This window comes from Aphelocoma coerulescens, chromosome 2 (genome assembly GCF_041296385.1).
Source record: "Aphelocoma coerulescens isolate FSJ_1873_10779 chromosome 2, UR_Acoe_1.0, whole genome shotgun sequence".
Lineage (NCBI taxonomy): Eukaryota > Metazoa > Chordata > Aves > Passeriformes > Corvidae > Aphelocoma > Aphelocoma coerulescens.
In genome coordinates, this window is record NC_091015.1 from 72647562 (window position 1) to 72670700 (window position 23139).

The following is a 23139-nucleotide window of genomic DNA, read 5'->3' on the forward strand; positions in this document are numbered from 1 at the left end:
ACAAGCTAAGGCTGAGATGTGAGTCCCTGCCCTTTTACAGTCTGGATGATCTAGAGTCCCCTGTGACTTGGACAGAGCCCCGGATACTTAAAAAGAAAATTAAGTTTAAACCTAAGGAAAAGTGAAATATAGTCAAGGCAAAATTAATATCTAACACTATGCCATGAACATTAATTAATTTTAATTTGCTATACATTTCGCCTTATTTTTCACTTTTCAGACTAATTCCCATTCACTGTTTATCTACTACTGTTGTTTTAATGGATTTTTCCCAACCCTCCCTCTCCATCAGTCACTGGAAGTGGATGTTAAACACTGCCTCACCAGAGCACTAGCGAGTAGTTTCATAAAATGACTGGGGAAGAAATGCCTGGAGGTTACCTCTAAAGCAGGGTGTATTCCTTACATACTTTTGCTACATGTTGATACCACGGGGTGATAAAATCTTTGACATCTGGCAGTGTGTGTAATTAGAACAGTAGCTCTGTGCAAAGACATATGGGCAAGAACACACAGGGTAACCACGCACATGCACTCCTTGCAGGTTTTTCTAGGACTATCTAATGGACTCTAACACTAACCTTCTCCTTCACATTATATAAAACAAAAATAAACTCTGAGGCAAATAATTTTTCCCTGGCCATAGTTGCTCATGTCTGTTTATTAAAGTTTTCTTCCATGTAGATAAAATCCCAACTTTTCCTCAATGTCATGCTGCATCAACATACTAAGATAGGACTGACACTGGGCAAAAGGCATATCTCAAAATCTCAGTTTGAGAGTAATCTTCAAATAAGCAAGTTATATGCCTCATGATGTATCCATTCAAACAGACTGCTAAGACTGTGAGAGCACTTTGGAAAACAGAATGCTATTTCCATTGCTTGGCCAGGTTTTCTCTGAGAGGAAAACTGAGGATGTCTCCTGCAGGTAAACCACAAACTCCCAACTTCTCTCTCAGTCAGTACCATGACCAAGAGTTGGAGTCTCTGGTCCTTCAGTGTCTTTAAACGTGCCAAATAATCCTCTCTGTCATACCAACAAACCTCATGCTGGAGGAGTCCTGCCAGGATTTGCTGTGTTCACATTAATGTGCCCACTGAAAGCAGCAGTGAAATTTTAAAGCGCAGTTTCCTGTGCTCCCTTCACAGCCATTGGCTTGTTCAGTCTGGGGTGAGCTTCGCAGTGGGCAAACGAAACTCACTTCCAAGGAAATCAGAGCAGTAGCCATACTCCAGGTCCACAGTGAATATACTCCAAGCCCTTGGTGGGAACAGAGGAATTCAAACTAATGGTATGTCTTTGAAACAGCTTTGGATCATGGCTAGTGGGAAAGTTTGATTAAGAGAATTAAATTTATTTTGAAGTAAAGCCTCCAAAATGCAGATAAATTTAGATATAGTGGCTTCACTACCAAATTCTGTGATTTTCTCATCTGCTCTTGATACTTCATACTATGCACTAATGTAAGCACAGACATATCTCTGGCTAAAGAAAACAGCAGCTAAAAATCTAGTATTTTAGATTATACCCTGAATAATTGTGATAAATGCTCTTTTTGTAATGACTTAGGTCAGCATCCAGCATGTCAATAAGTGTTTCGTATTTTGCATTACTATAAAGCATTGCATGGTTCCAAACATATCTTTCTTTTTAGACAAGAAGGCCCAAATGAATGCAGATGCAGTTTGAAAACACATGGTTGCTTCTCATCCCAAGACTGTCCATGCTACACAGGCACTATTACCACCATATTTACTGAATAAAAAACTAAAGTACTAAATTGCAAGACCACACAGTGCAAGCATAGTAAGGATTTTCATGAGATTAACAGTATCCTCTGAAATGACAAACATCTTCAAGTACAGAATGGCATTTAGCTGACAGAACTACCTGAAGGCACTGGGTATGCTATTTTAAATAATATGAAAACTTAAACTGACAACCCACCTTAAACCAACTTGAGTTTTGATGGCCACTGGCCCAGGCCCCCAGATCTACCAAACCTTCCAGAATAAGAGATTTAATGCTCATTACAAGCGCTCACAGCTTTCCTTTGCCCCCTCCTCTGCTCTAATCCCACCACTCCTGACCCAAGGGAAGTTGTCTTCCTCCTCCTCCTCCTACTCTCCCTGTGCTGGCCTCCATCAGTAGAACAGCAGAGCTGTTGGCTTCTACTCCTTAGTGGAGACTAAGAAACTGATTCCCAGATACTGAGGTAGATGAAACACTCTCAGCTGCAGGTAAGCTCCAATAAATACAGAAAAAAAGTAAATGAATCAAAATCATTGCTTTCAGGCTGAGTCTCTAGGGAAGCTCTGTCCAGATCTTAAAATGAATTTCTACATTTAGATGACTACTGTTGCTGTATGCCACATATCATTTCTAAAGTGAAATAAACCCTTGCTGAGCAGTTGCATATGTACAGTTGTATGCAACTGCCAAAAATGTCTGATTTTTAAAAAAGATACATGATTGGAATGACTTTGTCCTTTTCATTGCATACAAAAAGAGACACAAGATTAGTACATTTTCCCAGGTAAAATTTTTTCACAGAAAGCCAAACAACATCCTAATTAGACAGATGACTTCTAACAAAATAAATTAATAACATGCAGCACCTTTTAAAACAATTAATGAAAGATGTTTGCAACGAATAACCCATCTTCATACCTTTCAGGAGATAACAGATCTACATGTGGATTTCATCCTAATCAACTGACATGAGGGTTAATCAGCTTCTCACTTAACTCTGGTTGTTTAAACAAATTACAGTTTTAACCTTTCTTCAACTGGAAAGTTAAAAGCCCATTGTTCATAAAAAGTTTATTTTGTTTGGTGAAAATGTATACAGGAGACTGCTTACATTCCCCAGTGATCCTTCAGAGACAAGTCTGGTAAACTTGGAAAAGGAGATTAGATAAAAACACAGAAGGCAAAAAATTCTTTTATAAATTTAGTTTCACAAATCCACAAAATTATGTCACCACATTTCAAGATCAGAAATTCTTGGTCACACATGAAACACAGAAATGTGATTGAATAATCCTTAGAAAAATCATATAAACTGGAAATTGTATGGAGCGCTGAAGAGGATGAGCAATAGCAGATGCTGCTGCTCAAAAAGGCGGGTGCACACAAACACATGTTCTGCACAGCAACATTCAAGACACACATTTTCAATAGGCTTCCATGAATTCTTCTCACTTTGCCATGACACCTAAAGACCCATTTTCAAAGAGATAAGAGCATTTCTCCTAAATATGAGTCAGATAAAAAAAATGAAGTCCTACCTACAGCACCTTCTGGAAGATTTAGAAAGAGGAAGACTAGGTATCAGAAATTTACAGATTTGTGACATGCTCACACTCACTATGATGGCTACTGATTGAAGGAAAGCAACATTCTTTCCACTTTTCTCGGATTATATCAAGAGTGCCCCTTATCTCGGCAGAGCAGTTTGTTATTTACAGCAACTGATTTTTCTTTTTTTTTTTTTTTAAAGCTTTGAGAGTACTTATACAATGACCAGCAGTGACAAAAGCAGCAGTCTGTGCCAAAACACTTCTAATAATGTGAATTAAAAATGAAAGCAAAGACACTAACTGTGAAAATTGCTAAAAGCTTGATTTGCTTTTGTACAAGATGCTGAAAAATGTTAAAATAAAAAAAAAGAAGAAAAGCTCGTGACAGATATGAGAGACACAATGCAAAGCTCTCAAAAATACAACCACTCCACTTCCTAAAGGCTCCTATTCAGTGTGCTGAGTTAAGACTCTCTCTTAGTGAAGCGTATGCTAAACCAAAGAATAAAATAAGAACCCAGGAAGTTTCTTGCAGGTTTCTGCAGTTCATGTTCTTTAGCTGGTGAAGTGAAAACCTGCTTATTCCTACCAATATGAGATTTCTCTGCCCCTCATGCTTCAACAATAGGTTGAAAAGGTGCAGTTATAGCACTCTGATGAGGAAATACTGTCCTTGATGTCTTCAGAGAACACAGGTGCAACTATTAATGTTATAATATCTTTGGGAAAGCAGCATGGCTACCAGCTACTTATCTGGTATTACACATGCACATGGTTACAAAATTTACCTTCAACTACGTCCTTCCCTCCTTTTTCCTCCTCTTTACAGTTATGTTCTTTCTGTGGACAGTTACTAGGAATTTCAATAAATTCATTTGGTGACAGAATCCATCAAAACGAACCTACCTTTGAGAAGAAACTCTCACTTCCTCCTCTGCATGAATAGGATACTCCTTCAAATTCACATTGTTATATACTTCTAATTTCACTGAGCTGCTTTGTTACATTTATTTTAAACACAGATATACACTTACATTTCTATTTCTTACAATGGAAGCGCTAAACACACTAAAAATAGGATAATGAATGCATCACTGAGTGAGACCAGCATATAATATTTCTGGAAATATTTGTTTGAGGTGCAGCAGGAAGAAAATTTCAATCCCATAGTCCATCACTTGCTAGTGACATTTCCTTTAGTTCTTGGAACACTAGACATACACATGAATGAACATCAATCACTACAATAAAGTCCTACAGGTCAGAGATCTCAGTAATATCATAATTCCAAAATTATTTGAGTATCTCATTATCTCAATAACTTGCTGTGTCAGGCCAATGGCTTAACATCGTTAGCCTAATTTTGTAAATGTATTTTAAGTCTATTATTTTTTTAAACTACTACTTAAAATGAAAGACACTTCACACAAGGTTCCATGCTGACTCACTCAATGAATGTCGATGTTGGCATATAAATGACTCCTTTTCTTCCTTACCTCCAGATGCTCTAAAATATAGGGAGGGTTTGTCATGCCAAGCCTCAGCATAGCTCCCTCAGGAATAACTTCAACCAGCTTCCACAGAAGCGTGGGGAGGTCTGTGCCAATGTCTCTGCCATAAGCCCCTGTGTCTTCACTGGTCAGCCATATCTCACAAACACCCTCTGCGAATAAAAGAAAGAGATAATTAACAAATCTGTTTTAGAGCTGTTTGTTTTATCATACAGCTGCTCACTCTTTTAAATGCAGTATTTCACATGGCTATTATGCAGCCAGACTGGGTATTCAATTGCAAAGGGGAGGGAAGGAGAAGGAAGGCTTATCCCATGGGTAGCAGTGGGTTATTAAGTTCATTTTATGAGCACAAGAGTGCTACAACAATGCTGTAAATTATCATTGCTGTGGAGTGATTAACATTCACAGCCAATGACTAATTCTGTGCTGCCTCTACAGCAAGTCAGACAAGTTTAGTACTGTGTTTTATTTTTTGAGCCTAATTCATTAAACACGGCAAGCGACATCACCCAGGCAGAGTTTGCACTAATGGTTATTACAGTAGTTAGCTTATTAACTGGTGAGCTTCCACTGAGCAAAACCAGCTCTAAAGCACCGTGATTAACATTCCTCCTGAAGTAACTATTAAAATCTTGTATTCCTTAAATTATACAATTAGCAATGCAATATTAAGGTTGTATTGAAAAGGTTAGTGACCACTGCATGACAGAGTGATAGTACAGGAAAACCTGTTTCCTGGCAGTTAATGCTTCATTTTCCATCAATCAGAGCCTTAGGAAGTAGTGCATTTGACTTATATTGTAAATAGCAACCTTGAACACTGATATTTGGTAATAATATCCTCCTACTCAAAGAGGGGAAAGATTGTACCACCCTTTAATAATAGTTGAAAGCATTGAGGTTTCACACAGCCACTTCTGCCAGGCTGCCCAGCTTTCATCCTTTTTTGCAATGCAATCCCTCCCTCTCCCGTTCCTTACAACCCCAAAGCAAAAAATAAGCCATTGAAAACAGGGTGTCTGTAAGGAGAACACCTGTGATTCCTAGCAAGATAAGATAGCATTAACTCAGTGAAGAGTTAAATTTCTAAAACCAGTCATGAACTGGTAAAAGAAATACCCAAACACTATTCATAATTCATCAAAGCACTCTTTGGACCAGCAGAGAATGTATCATAAAACGTAAATGTTTATGTTTTAAATATATACTCAGATGAGGAAAACATAAGCACATGCACAGCCTTTAATCACATAAAAACCAATAAACCTAGAAAACCAAATGTTTTACAAAACGTAAATTCAACACTGCTACTCTTAAATTCACACTGTAACAATAAAGGCAGAGAGAAAGTTACATTGAGCATCAAAGTTAATCCTGCTTGTACAGAAATGTTTTCAAGGTAATTTATTACTTAGAATGAAGAATGCTTAAAAATTAAAGGTTAACCGTAAAACTCATCACTTCTTAAGTTTTGCTTCAAGAATAGGTTAGTGAGGGAGATCTATGATTCGGATCTTGAGAGAAGTCTGTTGTAAAGCATTCCTGAAGTACTAAGACTATTTGCAGTCACACTCAAACTGAGCTCCCTGTGCAGAATCTGCCTGCAGTACACAATCACACAGTGGATATCACTGCACTTGCTAATGTTTTTGGAATTCATCTCACCACAGGCAGTACCCACCATGAAGCATACTCTAGGGTTTGCCGCCTGCCCTACATTTTCCTGAAATATGTGAAAAAAAGACGTGAATTTTATATGCTACGTATTAAAAAGAAGAGAAATATAAGGATTCTTAATGATTGATATGGTCCTGTTTTGTTTGGTTTATGTTTCTTTATATGAGTCTCCAATGGCCATAAGAACACTACAAAACTTACTGATCTGTGGAGTTTCTACTGCAACAGAGTAATTCTCATTTGCAAGCTTTCAATCTAAAGAGTTGCAGGGGGTTTGGGTTGGATTTCCTTTTTCTTTTTTTCACGAAAACGGCTAATGGAATACTGTCTCACAGTTAGCAGATGAACACTGAGGGAAAAAAAAAATAAATCACCGGCTAGGAATGGAAATAACATTCCAGTGGAAAACAACAGCGAGCTTTTAAAGCTGCATAGGTGGGGACCATTAGCCCCCTGGTGGGCTGAAACTTCAAATTAAATCACAAGAAGAGGAAGCAGCTGTAATAGTAAATCAGCAACAACAGGAATAACTGTCTCATCTGCTCTCCGATCAGGGTGTTGAACAACAAGCAATGGGAATAATTCATGCTGTGAGATCCACGGATGTAGTCTTATTATGGGGGGGACAGAGGGGGGTGGTAGGGAGGGGGAAGAACACCTGTATTTTAGGAAAAAGTTCACGTCCCAGTTTCAGGTTGACAAAATGGATCTTCAAATACTGAAAGCTACTGTGAGTGATAAATATTTACAAGTAGGATAAATAGGATAAATCAATTTTGTACATAACTGTGTGTGATAGAGGTTTTGTGTCAACTGATTTTAGGCCATTTTTTTTTAGTCCTTTCCATCCTCCATTTAGGAACCTAAACTTACACCAGGTAAGAGGAGAAAACAATAGGCCTCTCAGACAGTATTAATGAAGTCAGTCAACACTTCCTATTTTCACTCCACCCAGTTCCCCTCCAAACTCCAGCCCTCCACAGGAACCTATATAAATCCACTGTCTAATCATGTTCAGAATTTTTTTCCTTTCTTTTGCAGCAAACCTCACTCGATCATTCACCACTCTGTTACTGGGCAATTTTGCTGCTAATAAAGGCAAGCTGATTTTTTAAACAAGAAAATTGATCCAAACAGCAGACTTCAGATGTGCAAACTCAGAGCATTTGTTACAGTATTAAGGCAAATTATCGTTATATCCACGTAATTACAAGTCTGCCTTTGGTCACAGCTCGTGGTTTATTTCTCACTCTGCCATCACTATCCAGCACAAAAGAGAAACCTTAACAGTTGGCCTCTGAGCTCTGCTCTGCTGTAACTTGAGATTACTGAGAATTAAAAATGTTGGAAAAAGAATAGGTTCCAAGCAAATGAAGAAAGTTCTGAGCCTATTCCTTCTCACATGTCTCACTATAAAGAATACTCATTGCAGATTATCTGACGAGGGTTTTAACTTCATTTTTGTGGGGTAAACAATCCTTGTCATAAAGAAGATTAGAAATCCTACAGCTATCACTTTTACAAAATATGTGCATTTCTGGTTAAGAGACTACTTGAAATTATTAATTTCTTTAATTAAAAAACTTCTAACATTTTTATTTGGCTTTGTCTTCCTGTCACTATTGTAAACATTGTTTTCAGCAGTACCAAGCATCCTTTAAACTGAAGGGAAGTCTACTCCATCAGAAAAATGAATTTACTTTCCTCTACAAAAATATCTGAAGATGTTAAAATATTGGACACCAAACCCAGTGAAAGTCCCATATTTGATAACTGACTTTGTGCAAATGAAATTCAATCCCCAAATCCCCGTTTTTTCCTTCTCCTCCCCTTCTTGTTCTCCTTTTTCCTGGCAGATTTTTCAATGTGAACAGGAGTGGCTTTTCCAACAGCACAGTTCTCTGCAGGCTGCCTCAGTGGGAGGCCCCTGACTCTGACCTTCTCAGTAGCCCACATATGCTTATCAATAACTGCCTGACCTCCTTGTGATTCCTTCTCCAGCAGTGAATTCTTATGGCAGCCTGCAGTGCTGTACAGACCACAGAAATACCTCTCCCAATGCACCACAGAAATCTGAAAGACCATCTGCCAAGGGAGGCTTTACTTAAATGATTGTCTGAAACTCTTGCAGACTTGAGGACAGTCAATCTGACCATTCCTGATAACAACCGCAGAATTATTTAAAACGAAGAAAATCATGGCCAAAGATAAAGGCTTAGGAAACACCAAATTCATTGTTCAAAATGAGCTTAGCCTACTTTATTTTCTTTTCAATTCTTTGAGTTTCTCCTTATTTATTCAGCATGGATTTTACAAGCACCATCTACACACTTGATGTGTGTATATGTACGTGCTAGATTACTTTGCTGAATCAGTGTCTTAACTGGGAAATTGTGAAGACATCTGTGCATATAGCCATTCTGGACATAATGCAAGTTTAAACAGAACTGAGATTTGGAGGAATCAGTTTCCTCCTGTAATTCTGAAGTACTTTGCAAGCATTGATTCGCCATTGTCAAAGCGTCCTCTTAAGACAGTTCAACCACATGGATCAGCACTGAAACATCCCATTGCAGGGACTTCCTGAAAGAGAAAATCAAACTGGGAACAATTGATGCTACAAGGGGTTTGGAAGGATTTATTTCCAGCTCACCAAGAAACCCTTATTCTTATTTCAGCTGTATATATACAGGGCTTCAGGAGGGATAGAACAAATGGAGCTAGACACAATCCTGTACTAACCTAAGTTACCCAGAGAGTAACTCACACCAAACTGTCACAATTACAGAATGCAGGATACCTGGCAAGCAGATGAAGAAAGTAGATTGAGGTAAAAAAGACAGGTCTAAGTTCAGAGCTGGTGAAAGAGGCAAGCTGTCAGGCTATGACCTCAAGGATCAATGTTTTTTCTGTACTTTGTTAAGTACAGGTCAGCTTACGGCTCAGCACCGTGTCGTACAGACAAACGCAGTGCTGCAGTTCTGCCGACGACGCACTGCGCACAACCTGTCTCACAGCCTGGATTTCTAGAGGGTCTTTATTAATGCTCAAAAGTATTTCCTCTTTTTAAAAGACCTGGCTTTTTAGCCTTCTGGACAGTCTTAAGGATATGGAAGATGGTTGTCCACTCCTGTTTTCTTAATGCTTGCCACGAACAGGAGAACAAGATCTGAACAACATCATGAATGTGAGCTGACCTACTACAATTGCAGTTGTGTTCTGAATATTTCCAAGGACAGCAATACCACAGCCACTTTGGGTAATCTGTTCCAATATATGACCACCTAAGGGTAACATATTTTTATTTGCACCTAATTTGCTGTGTTCCAACTTGCACTGTTACCTATCATCCTACCTCTGCAAGACCTGTCTGACTTCAAGACAGTCTGGCTCTGCCTTCTCTTGTACTGTCCTATTAGGCAGTCATAAACAGCAATAGTAACTCCTCTTAGCTCTCTTTTCAAAAGCTCCACAAATTCATTTCTTGTCTGTTATGTGCTCCATCCTACTGGTCATTTCAATGTCCCTCTGCTGAATTGCTGCAGTGTGTCAGCCTTGTCCTGAGGCACCCAAGAATGAAGAGAGCACTCTCTCTGTGATGTCTCATAATTGCCAAGTCCAGGGCACCAGTCACTCCCTGGGGCCTGCGGCTGCACTCTCCAACAGCAGCTGGGGCACAGCTGGCAGCTGCGGAGGGGTTCCACTGCTGACTCATGTGCACCAGCTTTCCCAGAGGAACTCCAAAGGCTGCAAAGCTGCTTCCCAGACAGTCAGTTCTCCACATCCATAGCGTAGCATGGTGTATTTCACCCTAGATTTGGGATATTTTACTTGCCTTTGTTGAACTTCATGAAGCTACAGCAAGTCCATTTCTCCAGGCAGTTGAGGTCCCTTGCAATATTAGCTGTACCATCAAGTCAAGTACTCCTCTGACTTGAGTATCATCTCCCAGATTTCTCAAAATGCACTCTATCTCGCAGCCCACCTTGTTACGAAAGACATGAAATACTGGCTCCAGTATCAATTTCTGCAAAACACCCTTAGTAACTTCCAGCTAGACCTTACACCATGGATTGCCACTCTGGGAACCTGACAGATCAATATATTCCTTTACCCTGTCACCACCCACTAATCCAGTATATCTCACTACTCTAAGAACATTATGGGAGACTATGCTGAAGTATAGACAAATTTAAGGTAAACAAAACCAAACAAACCACACCAAAACAGAACAGAAAACCCGCAAAGAGAAGAAAAAATCCAACTCCACCCCAAAACCCCAAAACAAAAAAACCAAATAACATCCTACCCCCACAAAAAACCCCAAACCAACCCACCCCCAAACACTGTAACTCCACTGCTTTTCTCTCCTCCACAAAGCCAGAGATCCCATCTGAAAAGTCACTCAGGACCATCATATGGTATGCTGTTGGTAATCCTATGCCACATGTTCCCAAGCACCCTCTTGTCCTTCCTGTGCCAGGATGTGGCTTCTAGGAATGTTTGCCCCATACGGAGTGAGATTCAACTGCCCTGTAGTTCCCCAGTTCTCCCTTCTTGCTCTTTCTGGAGGCCAAGGTGACATTCCCTTTCTTCCAGTCATGAGGAATCTCCCCTGGTTGTCATATCCTTTGAATGATGAGAGAGAACAGCCTCATAATGACATCAGCCAGCACTCTCAGCACACTTGGATGCCTCTCACTGCAGGATTATTTCTATTACTTCTGGAAGTCAGTCTGCAGTTACAAAAACTAGAGCTGTGTTTTGCAAGTGCTTAGTTCAGTACAAGCCTTTAAAGCAGTTGTGGTTTCTACTACCCACAGGATGACACATATATTAGAGTGCTTAGGAAATGAACACAGTAACTTTTATGGTCTACATATTTTTGAGAACAAATGTTTGGAAACTAATATGAAGTGACATACAGACCAAGTTATACTGACTGAAATCATTCCACCTATGTAGGAATAACGCGTTATTTTAAAAGTACAACACTGAACAGTATCACTTTGGAAGATTCTGTTTGGCTGTGTTGTCTACCACACTTAGCAACCAAATTAAAACCATTTCTTCTTTCTCCTTGCCAACATACTTCAGTAAATGTTTACACTAACAAATGATTAAAGTTCTCATGTATTTATATGAAAATGCTATATGTTAGTATATCATGGTATGAAATTCTCAGACCCTATGAAGCCATAACAGGAACTTGATTTAAAGGGTCATTTACTACAGACGTGACAGATACTTAGAGTGAATTCCTGATCTTGCAAACTAATGCAAAAAGGTTTGGGCTATATTCACAAACTGCAAAATAGAAAAATTAACTGCACCTTGGGCCCCCTTAACTCTTCCAGCAATTCCTTTTTCAAAAGTATGAAACATATTTTGGATTTTGGTTAGATTCATTTATATTTTCACAAAGTAAAACCTACTCTCTTTCTCTCACTTGCATACGAAGTTGAAATCAGAGCTTAAATGAACTTTGATGGAAAAGACCTGAAGAAATACCTTATCAAGCACAATGCAAAAGAATTCAGGAAACAGCTTGGTTCTACTTCAGTAAAAATGTGCTAATAATTTTTTAATTTATTTTTTATACATTTTCCCCCTCAAAATGCACTCATACTTCTGTGTTATTTTATGTAATTTACAAAATCTAATCAGAGCTGAACCACAGTAAAAAAATAGCAAGCATTAGGAACAAGAACTTTCCTTAATTACTTGTAAGTTAGAATAACAAAACACTGTGGTTTTGCACAAGTGAAAAAACCTCCCCCCCCCCCCCCTCCAATAACACAACATATGCACATACTTCTACTACGACCTTTCACAATAATTTTTAGGGTTACTTTGGAGATTTTACAAGAACAACTCCATACTGAAACTAAGAGTTCTGGCCCAGCTACCCATCTACTCCTTAGTAACACCAAAGTAAGTTTTAGGTAATAATCCTCTACCATCTGCTTTATATTTAGATGTGAAGTCTAATAGATGAACCTAATAGCCACATGACTAACAGCAGCTTTGCATTTTATCTTCTGTGGTTAAGAAAGTGGAAGCTGCAAATGCATTTATTCAAAATTTTACTTTTCCAAACTCCTGCATCTGAGAAATGAAACTGATGAAACCATAAAGAATATGAGTTCACTGAATTTGCTTATTTATCTAAATCCATCGCATAAAAGTCTCAAAACCAGAACTGCTCCTTTTGCAGAAAATGCTTAGCCATCAAGGCATTTACAGAGGAAGTTCACTACCTGTGACTGTTGTAGGGTTTAGCAGTTCTATAATTTGTATCATATTTTGCTCAATTCTCCTACTATATTGATAAGCAAAGTATTTTTATAGAAGGAGTTTTTCGAAACAAGGAATAAAAAAGCTTGTAACAGTACTAAAAGCTTCATTTAAATTATTCCTTCTTCCTATGGCATTAAAAAAAAAAAAAGTTTGAGAGTTCCCAATCAAAAGCATGCAGCAGATAGAGCCAACTAATCATTAAATACCAAAGAAAGCATAAAAGGTTTCTCTCTCCCACAAAGCAAACTCTTGTCCTTGCTTACAAAAGAGGTCATTCTACCCCTATAGGGCCCTCTGCTCCTAACAGCTCACTGGTAGAGCATAAACCAGCAGCCCTGTCTCGCTCGTTTTGTAGCTGTAGTGTGTTAGCAAAGGGGAGAGGAAGGAGGGGAAGGAAAGGGAACAGGATAATAGGTCACTTGCTGCTGCAAACAGCGTGATAGCTAAACTTATTATGAGTCCAGTTTCATTCTGCTAGAACAAGAGAGACTCAAAGGGGTGTGAAGACAGTCCGGCTGCTGAAGTTTGCTCAGTGCCAACACTGCAGCATTATGCATCTTGCTTTCAAGGAGGATTAATGATACCATACATCATGATGATAAATTGGGGTTTGTAGCCAGTTTGAAGAGAAAGGGGAGGAAAAGATTTTTTTAAAAATGGAGGGAAAAGCGCATAGTTGAATTTCATGAGTTGGTTCTATTTTTCAGGCTGAGGAAGTTGTTCTTCAAGAGAGAGGTCTGTGCTTTTTCTATTGGTCACCTGCGTGTGACCCTCCTATTTCCAGGCATGTGTGTTATGTACACAATGGCCTGTTTTGAAGGTTAGCTCTTGCACAAATGAAAGAATGAAAAGAAATAAATCCACTTAATCACTATATTTGGCAGCTGAAAAGAGATAAAACTAAAATTTGCCATTCCATATACAGACATCCTACAAGAATTCAGTTGGTTTTCAGAGACAGTGGACATCTACTTCCTGAGTTAACAGAATAAAAGTCTTAGGTGTATAAATGATCAGGGACATAATTGCCTGATGCTAATCAGTTCTTTGCAGAACCAATAACATTATTCAAGGAGCAAGTTCAATGATAGGCAATGGTACATGCATTAAGATAATAAAGCATAAAGGACTGGGTGACTATAGGGAACAGATTTGCAAAAAGAGACTTAAACACAAAAGAAAGCAATTTCAGAAACCACAGACAAGGCATGAGTTTTGTTCTGCACCCCTGTATGCAGCATATAGAAATGCAGGTTCCTGAAGCGTGGAATTATTGTTCTCCACTCTATGCCTCACAAATACACTTTGTGAAATATTGATATGTTCATGTTGTCCTGGCACTACAAGCAGGCAGAGAATATTCGACCCTCCACCAGAAGGGTCAGTGCAGTACTCCGCACAAATACTCTTTAGCTACTGAAAAGACAAAGAGCAAAATTTCCATAAACTTAAAAACGGAAGAAACAAAATTTATTACTGCTATGCCTATTGTCAAAACACAAATGAAAAACCTGCATTGAGCTCTGAATTCAAAATGAGGTATATGAGAAATCTTGTTTATGGCTTTGGAATTCATTGGGAAAAAGAGAGTAACGTGCCACTCATTATAACATACGCTCGCTGTTCTAAACCCAAAACATGGGCTAGCATTCTGCTGTAGATGAATATCAAATGCAAAGGGTCACACACTGCACAAATTCAAGGAAATGGTCATGAGCTGTAGGCATATTACAGGATGCAGTGCTAATTAATGGAGGCTTTTTACTGAGTATCCATCTCTGTAGTGCTAATGAGTTTGGATTAATTTAAACAACATGTTTTCATGGAAACTGATTAATTCTCGGGAAGTAAAATGGCATACCAAGTTTCAATCATTAAAAATGTTTGTAGCCAAGCTAAATAACACTCTGAATCTGAGTTTATCTTCTACAGAAAGAGAATAACTTAAAAATTCTACAACAGGAGCTTGCACACAAACCGCCAGGGTGTATTGGAAGTATTTGACATGGAACTTCATCCTCCACAGAGCATTCTTCTGCTCAAATGTCTTGCATTTTCAAGAGCTGAATCCTACAGTCCTACTTCATTCAATGTTTTTGACTTTTATTTTTTTAAATAGATGAACAGAAAAAGTAGAAAAAACCCCACATTTTGGGTATTTACAGATGATATTTTAAAAATTAGCTGAAAATTAGTTGAAAATAATTTGGGTTACCGTAAAATGTTGAAATTTCAAAAATGCAATCAAAGAAAGGAGATAGCTTATGTCTTTCTTTGACTGAAAAGCTAACAAAAATGAATAATTAATTTTTGTTCTGTGACATATACCAGGATTAGGGGAGACATCTTTTAAAACGTTTCATGTTCTAATCACAAAAAAACCCCTAGAATTCAGAATAGAGTACTATCATAAGGGACAAATATAAAAGTGTTAAATGCTTTGTTTCACACTACGTTATGAGCCAAGATATAATACTGTAAACTTCAAATGGCAATACAGAATACAGAAATACTTTAATATTAAAGGGCTTGTTTTGCTTTGTTTATTATCAATTCCTCAATATATCACAGTCATTTTACATGGAAATACTGAATCCTAGGGAAAAGACTGATTTTAATTACAACTATTCTTTGTATAAAGTGTGAAAATAGCTCAATAATCTGTCAAACTGATGTACCATAGATGACAAGAAAACAGGGAAAAGAGTCAGCATGTTCAAGGGCAAGGTGGTCAGCTAAACATGGAATGCACTTAGGGGATTCAAATTCCATAAGCCAGCAATACAGAGGGGTAAATACCATTTCTGAGGATAATAATCCTTATCTAAAGTTACCTTCTCCTGACTGCACAGATAACACCATTCAGTCATTACTGCCTGTATCTCAAGCTTGCTGCACCTTACTAAAAGCTAAAACAGTTCCTTAGCGAGTCATTAAGTAGCAAAACTATGGTGGGTGTATCCTTTTCTGTTTGTTTGGTTCTGTTAATGAGAAAAAGAATTGCCAGGAAAATAGGCATTACAAATTAGAAAGTCTACAGATAGAAATAACATTGTAATCCCCCAATTTCTGTCAAATCTCTCTTTTAATGTTCAGTGTTACTTAAAATACTTTCTCAAATGAATGGTATTGTCTCTGCAACTCTAAATGGGTCTGACCAAAAAAGGAGAATGCTTGCATTGCACTAGTCATACACCTTCCCCAGTTCTAAATCATGAAGTTGTTTAATTATATCCACTGAATTCTCACGAAGTACTCAAAGCCCTTTTGGTCTGTAGCCACCTTAATCTAAATTTATTTTAAGTATTCAATGATAGACCACCAAAATATATCATCAGCAGAATGCAATCAAAATCTGTTGGAGATGTCCACAGGGAGGTCAAAGTGAAATCATTCAAGGGTTTTGAAGGATATTAATATATTTTTCTCAAACAGATTAATGCCCATAAAGGTCTCAATCTAAACAATAATTTACTTTTTGATGAACTTATTATATGTCAACATAGGAACATGAATTAAATCTAAATAAAGAGAGATGAGCTTCTGTTGATGAATCTTCAACAAAAGAATATTGAGAGTGAAATTACTGAATCTTTTAAAGAGTAGAATTCAAACAAGAGCCTAGTCACTCAGAAAAAGTTTATTATTCCATCTATTAGAAAACCCCACCAAACAGATGACACTAGGAAAAATACCCCTTAAAAATATTATTGAAATAATCTAAGATCATCCATTTATTAAATACTTTTCCTTTAAACACTTGGTAACACAAGTCTACAAGTGTTACATAAGTTTACCTTCGTCTTCATTTAAAATTTTCTGAAATGTGCTCCTTAGACTTAGTAATAACACCTTTACAGCCTATATTTAGCTCTGAAAGACACAACCTACCAATGGAACTTGAGGAGAAAAATTACAAAGGTATCAAACTTCACAAATCTTAGAACAGCTGCTCAACTGCATTAACTGTTAGAAACCCATCATTATGGAAATCTTGATGAAAAAAAACACGTCTCAAAGATTTCTTTAATGAGTTATCCCTAACACTAGGAGATCCCATTTCCCTTCAAACCAGTAATAGCATTTCAAATATTACTTCTCTGCACAGCAGTTTTAATAGCTGAGGAATCATGCTGCTGTTACTTGTTCTTTTGTTGTCTTTAGTTTCTCCAGATGGCTCTTCCATCAGGAGTACCTTCCATCATTTAACAGAGAGTTCAGTTTTAGGAGACTCATCCAACCTGTCAGGGGCATGTGGAAGCACCAATTTTAGGTGACTATGGAGAGAATGTGTATTTGATTTAGAAAGGAGTGGAGCAGGGAGGGAAGGCCAGGTTCCAAAGCCTGGCTGAGGTGCTCACACACGACTACAGGGACACGTCCCTGGGAGAGGAACATGCAGAACATCCCGGCAGTTATAGGGCAAGTGCTGCAGTTGGTCTGGGATGGGGCTCTTGCTCATGGCCACTGCATACTGGAAGTTTCAAGGGGAAGGGGAAAATTAGTTTGAAGAAAAACTCTTTCAGGCAGCATCAGTTCTGTCAGTTAGCATGGACATGTGTAAGAAGCTGTATTAAAATTTAAAATATTCAGCCTTTCAACACTTAGACTAATATTACTACAACATATTGATGACTAATCCACGTAATAGTAGGACTGCAATCCAGCTTCAGAATTCCACAACTACATTATTTTTAGAGGAACTTAAAGAATTATTTCCTTTCAGAACCCTATGAGCTCTGAAAATGAATTCCAACCTTTCTAGAAGAATCACAAATCAAACACAAATGCTATTCCAAAATGTTTCTCATTTTTTTCTGAAAGAAATATGATCCACCAGCTAAAGGAGCACTTTTTTGCATATGTTTGTGTTTTCTGTTAATGATAGATGGGATATTTTGAAGAGCAGTTTTACTAAAAATGCAAAATTGTGTATCACTAAGTTGGATAAAGACATAAAATACTGACAATACCCTACAAAATCATCAAATACCCAAAGTCTGACTAAAAAATTAAAATGTGTACTATAAAATACTCTGCCCTACAGCAGAAGAAACTTGCTCCATGTCCATACACCGTTTGTCATTTCTACATACGCCACAAGCTTTAGCAATTCTAGAAAAAAGAAGAAACCTAATGAAAGGTCTGGTTTTAGTCTGTTTCAGAAATGGGAGAAATGTAATTTCTTAAATAGCACATCTTGATTGCCAGTAATTTCTTTTGAAGAGCATGAACTTTAGCCTTGGTTCATGTGCTGTAATATCCAAATAACCTAATAAAGAGTTTAGAGTAACTCTTAATTTGTAGCATAAGACATCTTTTCGCCCGTATGCAACACTAACAACAATTTAGTTGCAACTTCAATCGTGTTATATACTTTTACCTTTTTTTCTCTGAACAGAAACAATTGGTTAATAGAGATGGGAATAAAGTGGATGGACGAGTTTACTATGTTTTCAGAATGATTTCTTCTAAAATTTCCTCTCTCCTGTTTCCATCCTCTAGGAAAATAATGAAAGCAATTACCTATTTCAACCTCTTGGCTCAAAGGAAAATTAAAAGGATGCCATAAATCCAAAATACAGATCACAGAATGCAGTGAAACATACAAGTATAAACCCTAAAGTGATGCACAGGATGGAAACACTTCCCTAAAACCTACAGAGAAGCTCTAGACACATGTAGTATCTCAGCTCAGACACTGTTTGAGACTCAGCCATGGGAAAGAAGCCTTTTAAGAATGAGTGCGAACACATGAACACAAACACAAATTAGAGAAACGAGCAAAACTGACTGTATTCAGTAACACCACAGAGTCTTAACTACAGATTGGCACAGAAAAATAAACTAAAACCTCTTAAAAGAAAATTTTCAAAAGAAATGCATTCCTTTCCTCCAGCTGAACAAAATATCCAGTCATCTTGGGATTACTATGAAGTTGTCCTTCATTTGTTTAGATTCAGAGTTACTATTCAAACAGGAGTTTTGATGCCACTCTTACTTATGAAATATTAGTTTAAATCAATCAGAGAGGGCTTTAGGAATAAAGAATGGACAACATTCAGCTTCTATTTTTTCAAAACAACTTCTCTTTTGCTTTTACTAAGAATTGAGTTAGTAGATCCCAATACTGTTAACTGAATCCCCCACCTCAAGTCTCCAATGTGGGCTCAGATTCCTTAAGCTTGTATTTAAGAAATATAGCTTTAATCAGGATACTAAGAAAACAAGCCTTCCATGCTGTGCATGTATCATTCTATTCCAGTAATTTCTGAATTCATTGACCAATTTCTATGAAATTTGACAGAAAAACAGAATTGTCAACAGCAGCTAAATTCCCACAAGTTTAATGAACAATAGTAACCAGCCAGAGAAGCATTCTCCAAGCACGTGTCCCACTTCATGGGAAACAGGCAGGACTCTGCCTCTCAGTTTATTTGGGTATAGCCATCAGCCTGGAATATCACACAAAGAAAAAAGTGGGGTTCATACTGGTGGAGAAGTCTATCAGCATCACAGGGCACCAAACTTTAAGAAAGAAGGCTGCATCACATCACAAAAAAGCTGGTCTTCAAAAAAAATCACAAGCATTGCATAAATAAAAGTACAGATTCACGAGAATTTCCAACTTGTAATTACTTGGGCAAATACTTTAGTTTACTTCTAGTTAAACCTAAAGAATAGCATGTGACAATAATCAATAGTATGGGGCAGTTAAATGATTTGCCATCTTCAGGTTGTTAATATTCTTTATCACCAAGGCTCCAAGCAATTCATCAAACCATATGCTTGAATGCAAGCCACTGGAGCAATAGTTTTTCTGCATATTCTCTCTGTGTATGTTCCTATGCATGACAGAACAAATATTGAGACTATCTGACAGTCTCTATTTTATTTTGCAGGTCTGTTCCAACACATTTAATCACAATGCATATCTCCTCTCTTTCCTCCCCTTCAACCTGCCCTGTCAACGACCTTAAATGCAATTTAAATGAACCACTCTCTGCTAGTAATGAGAAATAATTCAGCCTCAATGATGGTTTGTTAAAGCTTCTCTCATAAAAGAAAGCACACATATCTTTTCAATCAGTTTGAATCATACAATGACGTTTTGGCTCTAAAAAATCATTCACTAGTGACATTAGGGAGGCTGGACGTAAGTCAAATTTCAAAGTAAAATAATTTATTTGTTCCAGACCTTAATTATAAATTTAACATAAGGGAACCACAGCCTGAGCAATTTCAGTGCTGCAGTTTCAGAATTACTAAGTTTTGCTGCTTTCCCAGATTCAGAGGAAGGATTTTATAATTCTCCCCACTGCACATTAATGCTTTTTCTCTGTCTATAAAACAACATACAAAACACAAAAATTTAACAGCACAAATTGCACAGAAGAAATTCACTTGTAAGTAAGTCCAATAAAGACATTTAATACCAAACTTTTCTCTAGTACTGTGAAATTACTACAAACAGATCTACAAATGCATTCAGTCTCCCAGTTCCCACTGATATCCTTGAGCACTGGTCTTTACAAAGGCATTTAAACACCTCTGAGCTTATTTTTGGGATATATGAACAGTGAACCTTGCTAGTACATTTTGTATGCAGTCTGTAATTCTTCTTAAACTTCATATGAGAGCTTCTGCTATCTTTTTTGTTTAATCCAACCACTGAAACAGAATGATATACTAAGACAGAAATTCTGGATAAGAAGCAAAAATTTGCAAAAATGGACTCCAACCCGGATAAACAATTTAACATGTAAGGATCACAATGTACAAGTGTTACTGATTTAGAGGAGGATAATTCTTATGAAAGTGTCTGCCTCATTAAAAACAGGATCATAAAACAAAAAGCTCTGTGCTGCTAGACAAACTCCATTGTGTCTTGCAGAAGTGTCAAGGCTTGGCAAACATCCAATTGCTGAAACATTGCCAGGCACATCAGATATATATTAATGCAGGATAATCTGTAAGAAAAGCATTCTTTCATAAACATTTTTTTTCTTTGTAAAGCCATCAATCAACTTCCTAGCTGAGCACCATGTGGCTCAGCTTAAGAGATCCTCAGGAATGCTTCAGTGTCTATAAACCACTGACTTAGTTCACAGACTTGGTGCCTTTCAGTGCCCATTGTCCTAAGTATTTGCTGAAGTTATTTGGCTGGCTGTCAGCAGCTAATTCTGATTTGTAACTTGGGAAACCAGCAGCAGGAGGTCCTCGGACCTGACTAGTGACATCCTCAGCACCAATTAGCCAAGGTGCAGATTGCCAGTAAAGAATTTTTTGCAGTTCCAATTATTTAAAAGGAAGAACAGGAAGACAGAGGACCACCTAAATATCTGTCAGAAAAAGAACTAACACAAGCATCTTGTATTTTAGCCCACCTTGAACTGCAAAGAGAAACAAAAGATACATGCTTTTGTTCCTAAGTTGTGTTTCCTAACAAAGATATATTCTAAAAAACATAAGTGCATTCACAGTTCAAGACACCAGCATGGTAAAAATAAAAAAAGCACAAAGTTTCCAAAGAAACCTTACTACAGAACTGTAAGTTTACATGGTTTATAAGGATTGAACTCATCTATCTGGGGAATAACTACATTGAAAGAATGGCTGAAGTTATTTCTACACCTAAAGGAACTCTAATGGCATTCTGTGGAGTTCATTTCAAATTACCAATATCTGACTCTATTCCACAGGAAAAAGGTAGTTTACTAAAGCATCTGATGTTCATGGCCACTCACTGGTTTCTAATCCGAAGCATCCCAATGTTATTACTTTAAATGTATGTTTGAATTTCATAAATTAAAACACTGTCATTTCTCCGTAAATTCAGAGGAGTCAGGATGAGGAAATTAATATTGTTTAAGTCAGTGGGAGAAAAAATAAACAACTTCACTATAGCTGCAACTACTGGATTAATTTTTTGCCCTTAGATTTATGGAACATGGGGGATGGGATGACTCCATGTAAAGGCAATAATCCGTTCCATCTCAGATTAACTTGAATACAATCCAATTTACAGAATCACAGAATCACCAGGTTGGAAGAGACCTCTAAGATCATCGAGTCCAACCCATGCCCTAACACCTCAACTAAACCATGGCACTGAGTGCCACGTACAATCTTTTTTAAAGACATCCAGGGATGGTGATTCCACCACCTCCCTGGGCAGACAATTCCAGTACTTCACCACTCTTTCCATGAAAAACTTTTTCCTAATATCCAACCTCTATTTCCCTTGGCGCAGCTTAAGACTGTGTCCTCTTGTTCTATCAGCTGCTGCCTGGAGAAAGAGACCACCCCCCACCTGACTACAACCACCTTTCAGGAAGTTATAGAGAGTGATAAGGTCACCTCTGAGTCTCCTTTTCTCCAAGCTAAAGGAGGAGGGGGAGACTAGAAACCCAAAAGGTTTTTGATGGCTTATGTATCACCAATTTGCTGCCTGTATGAAGTTCTAAACAAAGTGCTAATTTAAAGGAATAATACAAACTAGTGCAAACATCCTGCATTACTGTTTTTGCTTGGAGATGTCCAAATGACGTGGGCTTGCAGGAGCTATCCCAGACACTTATTTAAGGGAAAACAAATCTACTAGAGAACCTTAAAAAATAAAATGATGGGCTGAAGTTAAAGTACTATATAAAAAAAAAAAAAGATGGCTTATTTCAAGCTAAATTTTGTGTGCTTATGCTGCAGCTGTGCCTGTAGTCTGGTCATATTTAATTTAATTTATTTTAAAATAGTTCTTTAAAAAGAGTCATATCACACTCTGTAATATTAGCATTATTTGTTGATGCCTGAATGATCTCAGTAAATAAGTAACACTCATCTTATCCTACAAAGAGCACTTAATGAGCTCTCTTTTAAACTGAAAACACTTCATGGCTATGTCACCTAATGGAGATACAATTTTTTATTTCTAATAATTAATGCATTTTAGGAATAAGAAAATAAAGTGCTTTTTGAAAGAGCGCCCTTCATATCATATCTCTTTTTATAACTAAAAAGTAAGTAGATAATTTTCTTCTTACCATAGTTCTACTTATCATAGTTCATACTTCTTAGTTCTAACATGGTAGGAATGTGTATGAGTCTAACCAGTGCCAGGTACCATGTAAATATCAAACCAATGCATCTTTTCTAGAAATTATACTCTTATATCACCAGTTGGGATAGTGGAAGTGAAAAGCATACACAATAACTCTCAGAACTCACATTTGTCTGGAGCAGTTATTTCAGGAGATTATTTTTCCTTCACTTCTCCCTTCTAAGCCACTTTATAGACTGAAATTATGACACATCAGTTTCAGCCCTGCTGCAGCCTAAAGGAAAGT

General features: G+C 37.6%; 1 protein-coding gene across 6 annotated transcripts in view; it reads right to left on the bottom strand.

The window, feature by feature from the left end:
* Positions 1-23139, bottom strand: part of CDKAL1 (CDK5 regulatory subunit associated protein 1 like 1) — a 383689-nt gene that overhangs the window by 148193 nt on the left and 212357 nt on the right. For all 6 annotated transcript variants that reach the window (XM_069007992.1, XM_069007993.1, XM_069007996.1 and 3 more), the window contains exon 10: positions 4802-4968. In XM_069007992.1, coding sequence (XP_068864093.1) covers positions 4802-4968 — 167 coding nt within the window. The remainder of the gene's footprint in view (positions 1-4801; positions 4969-23139) is intronic.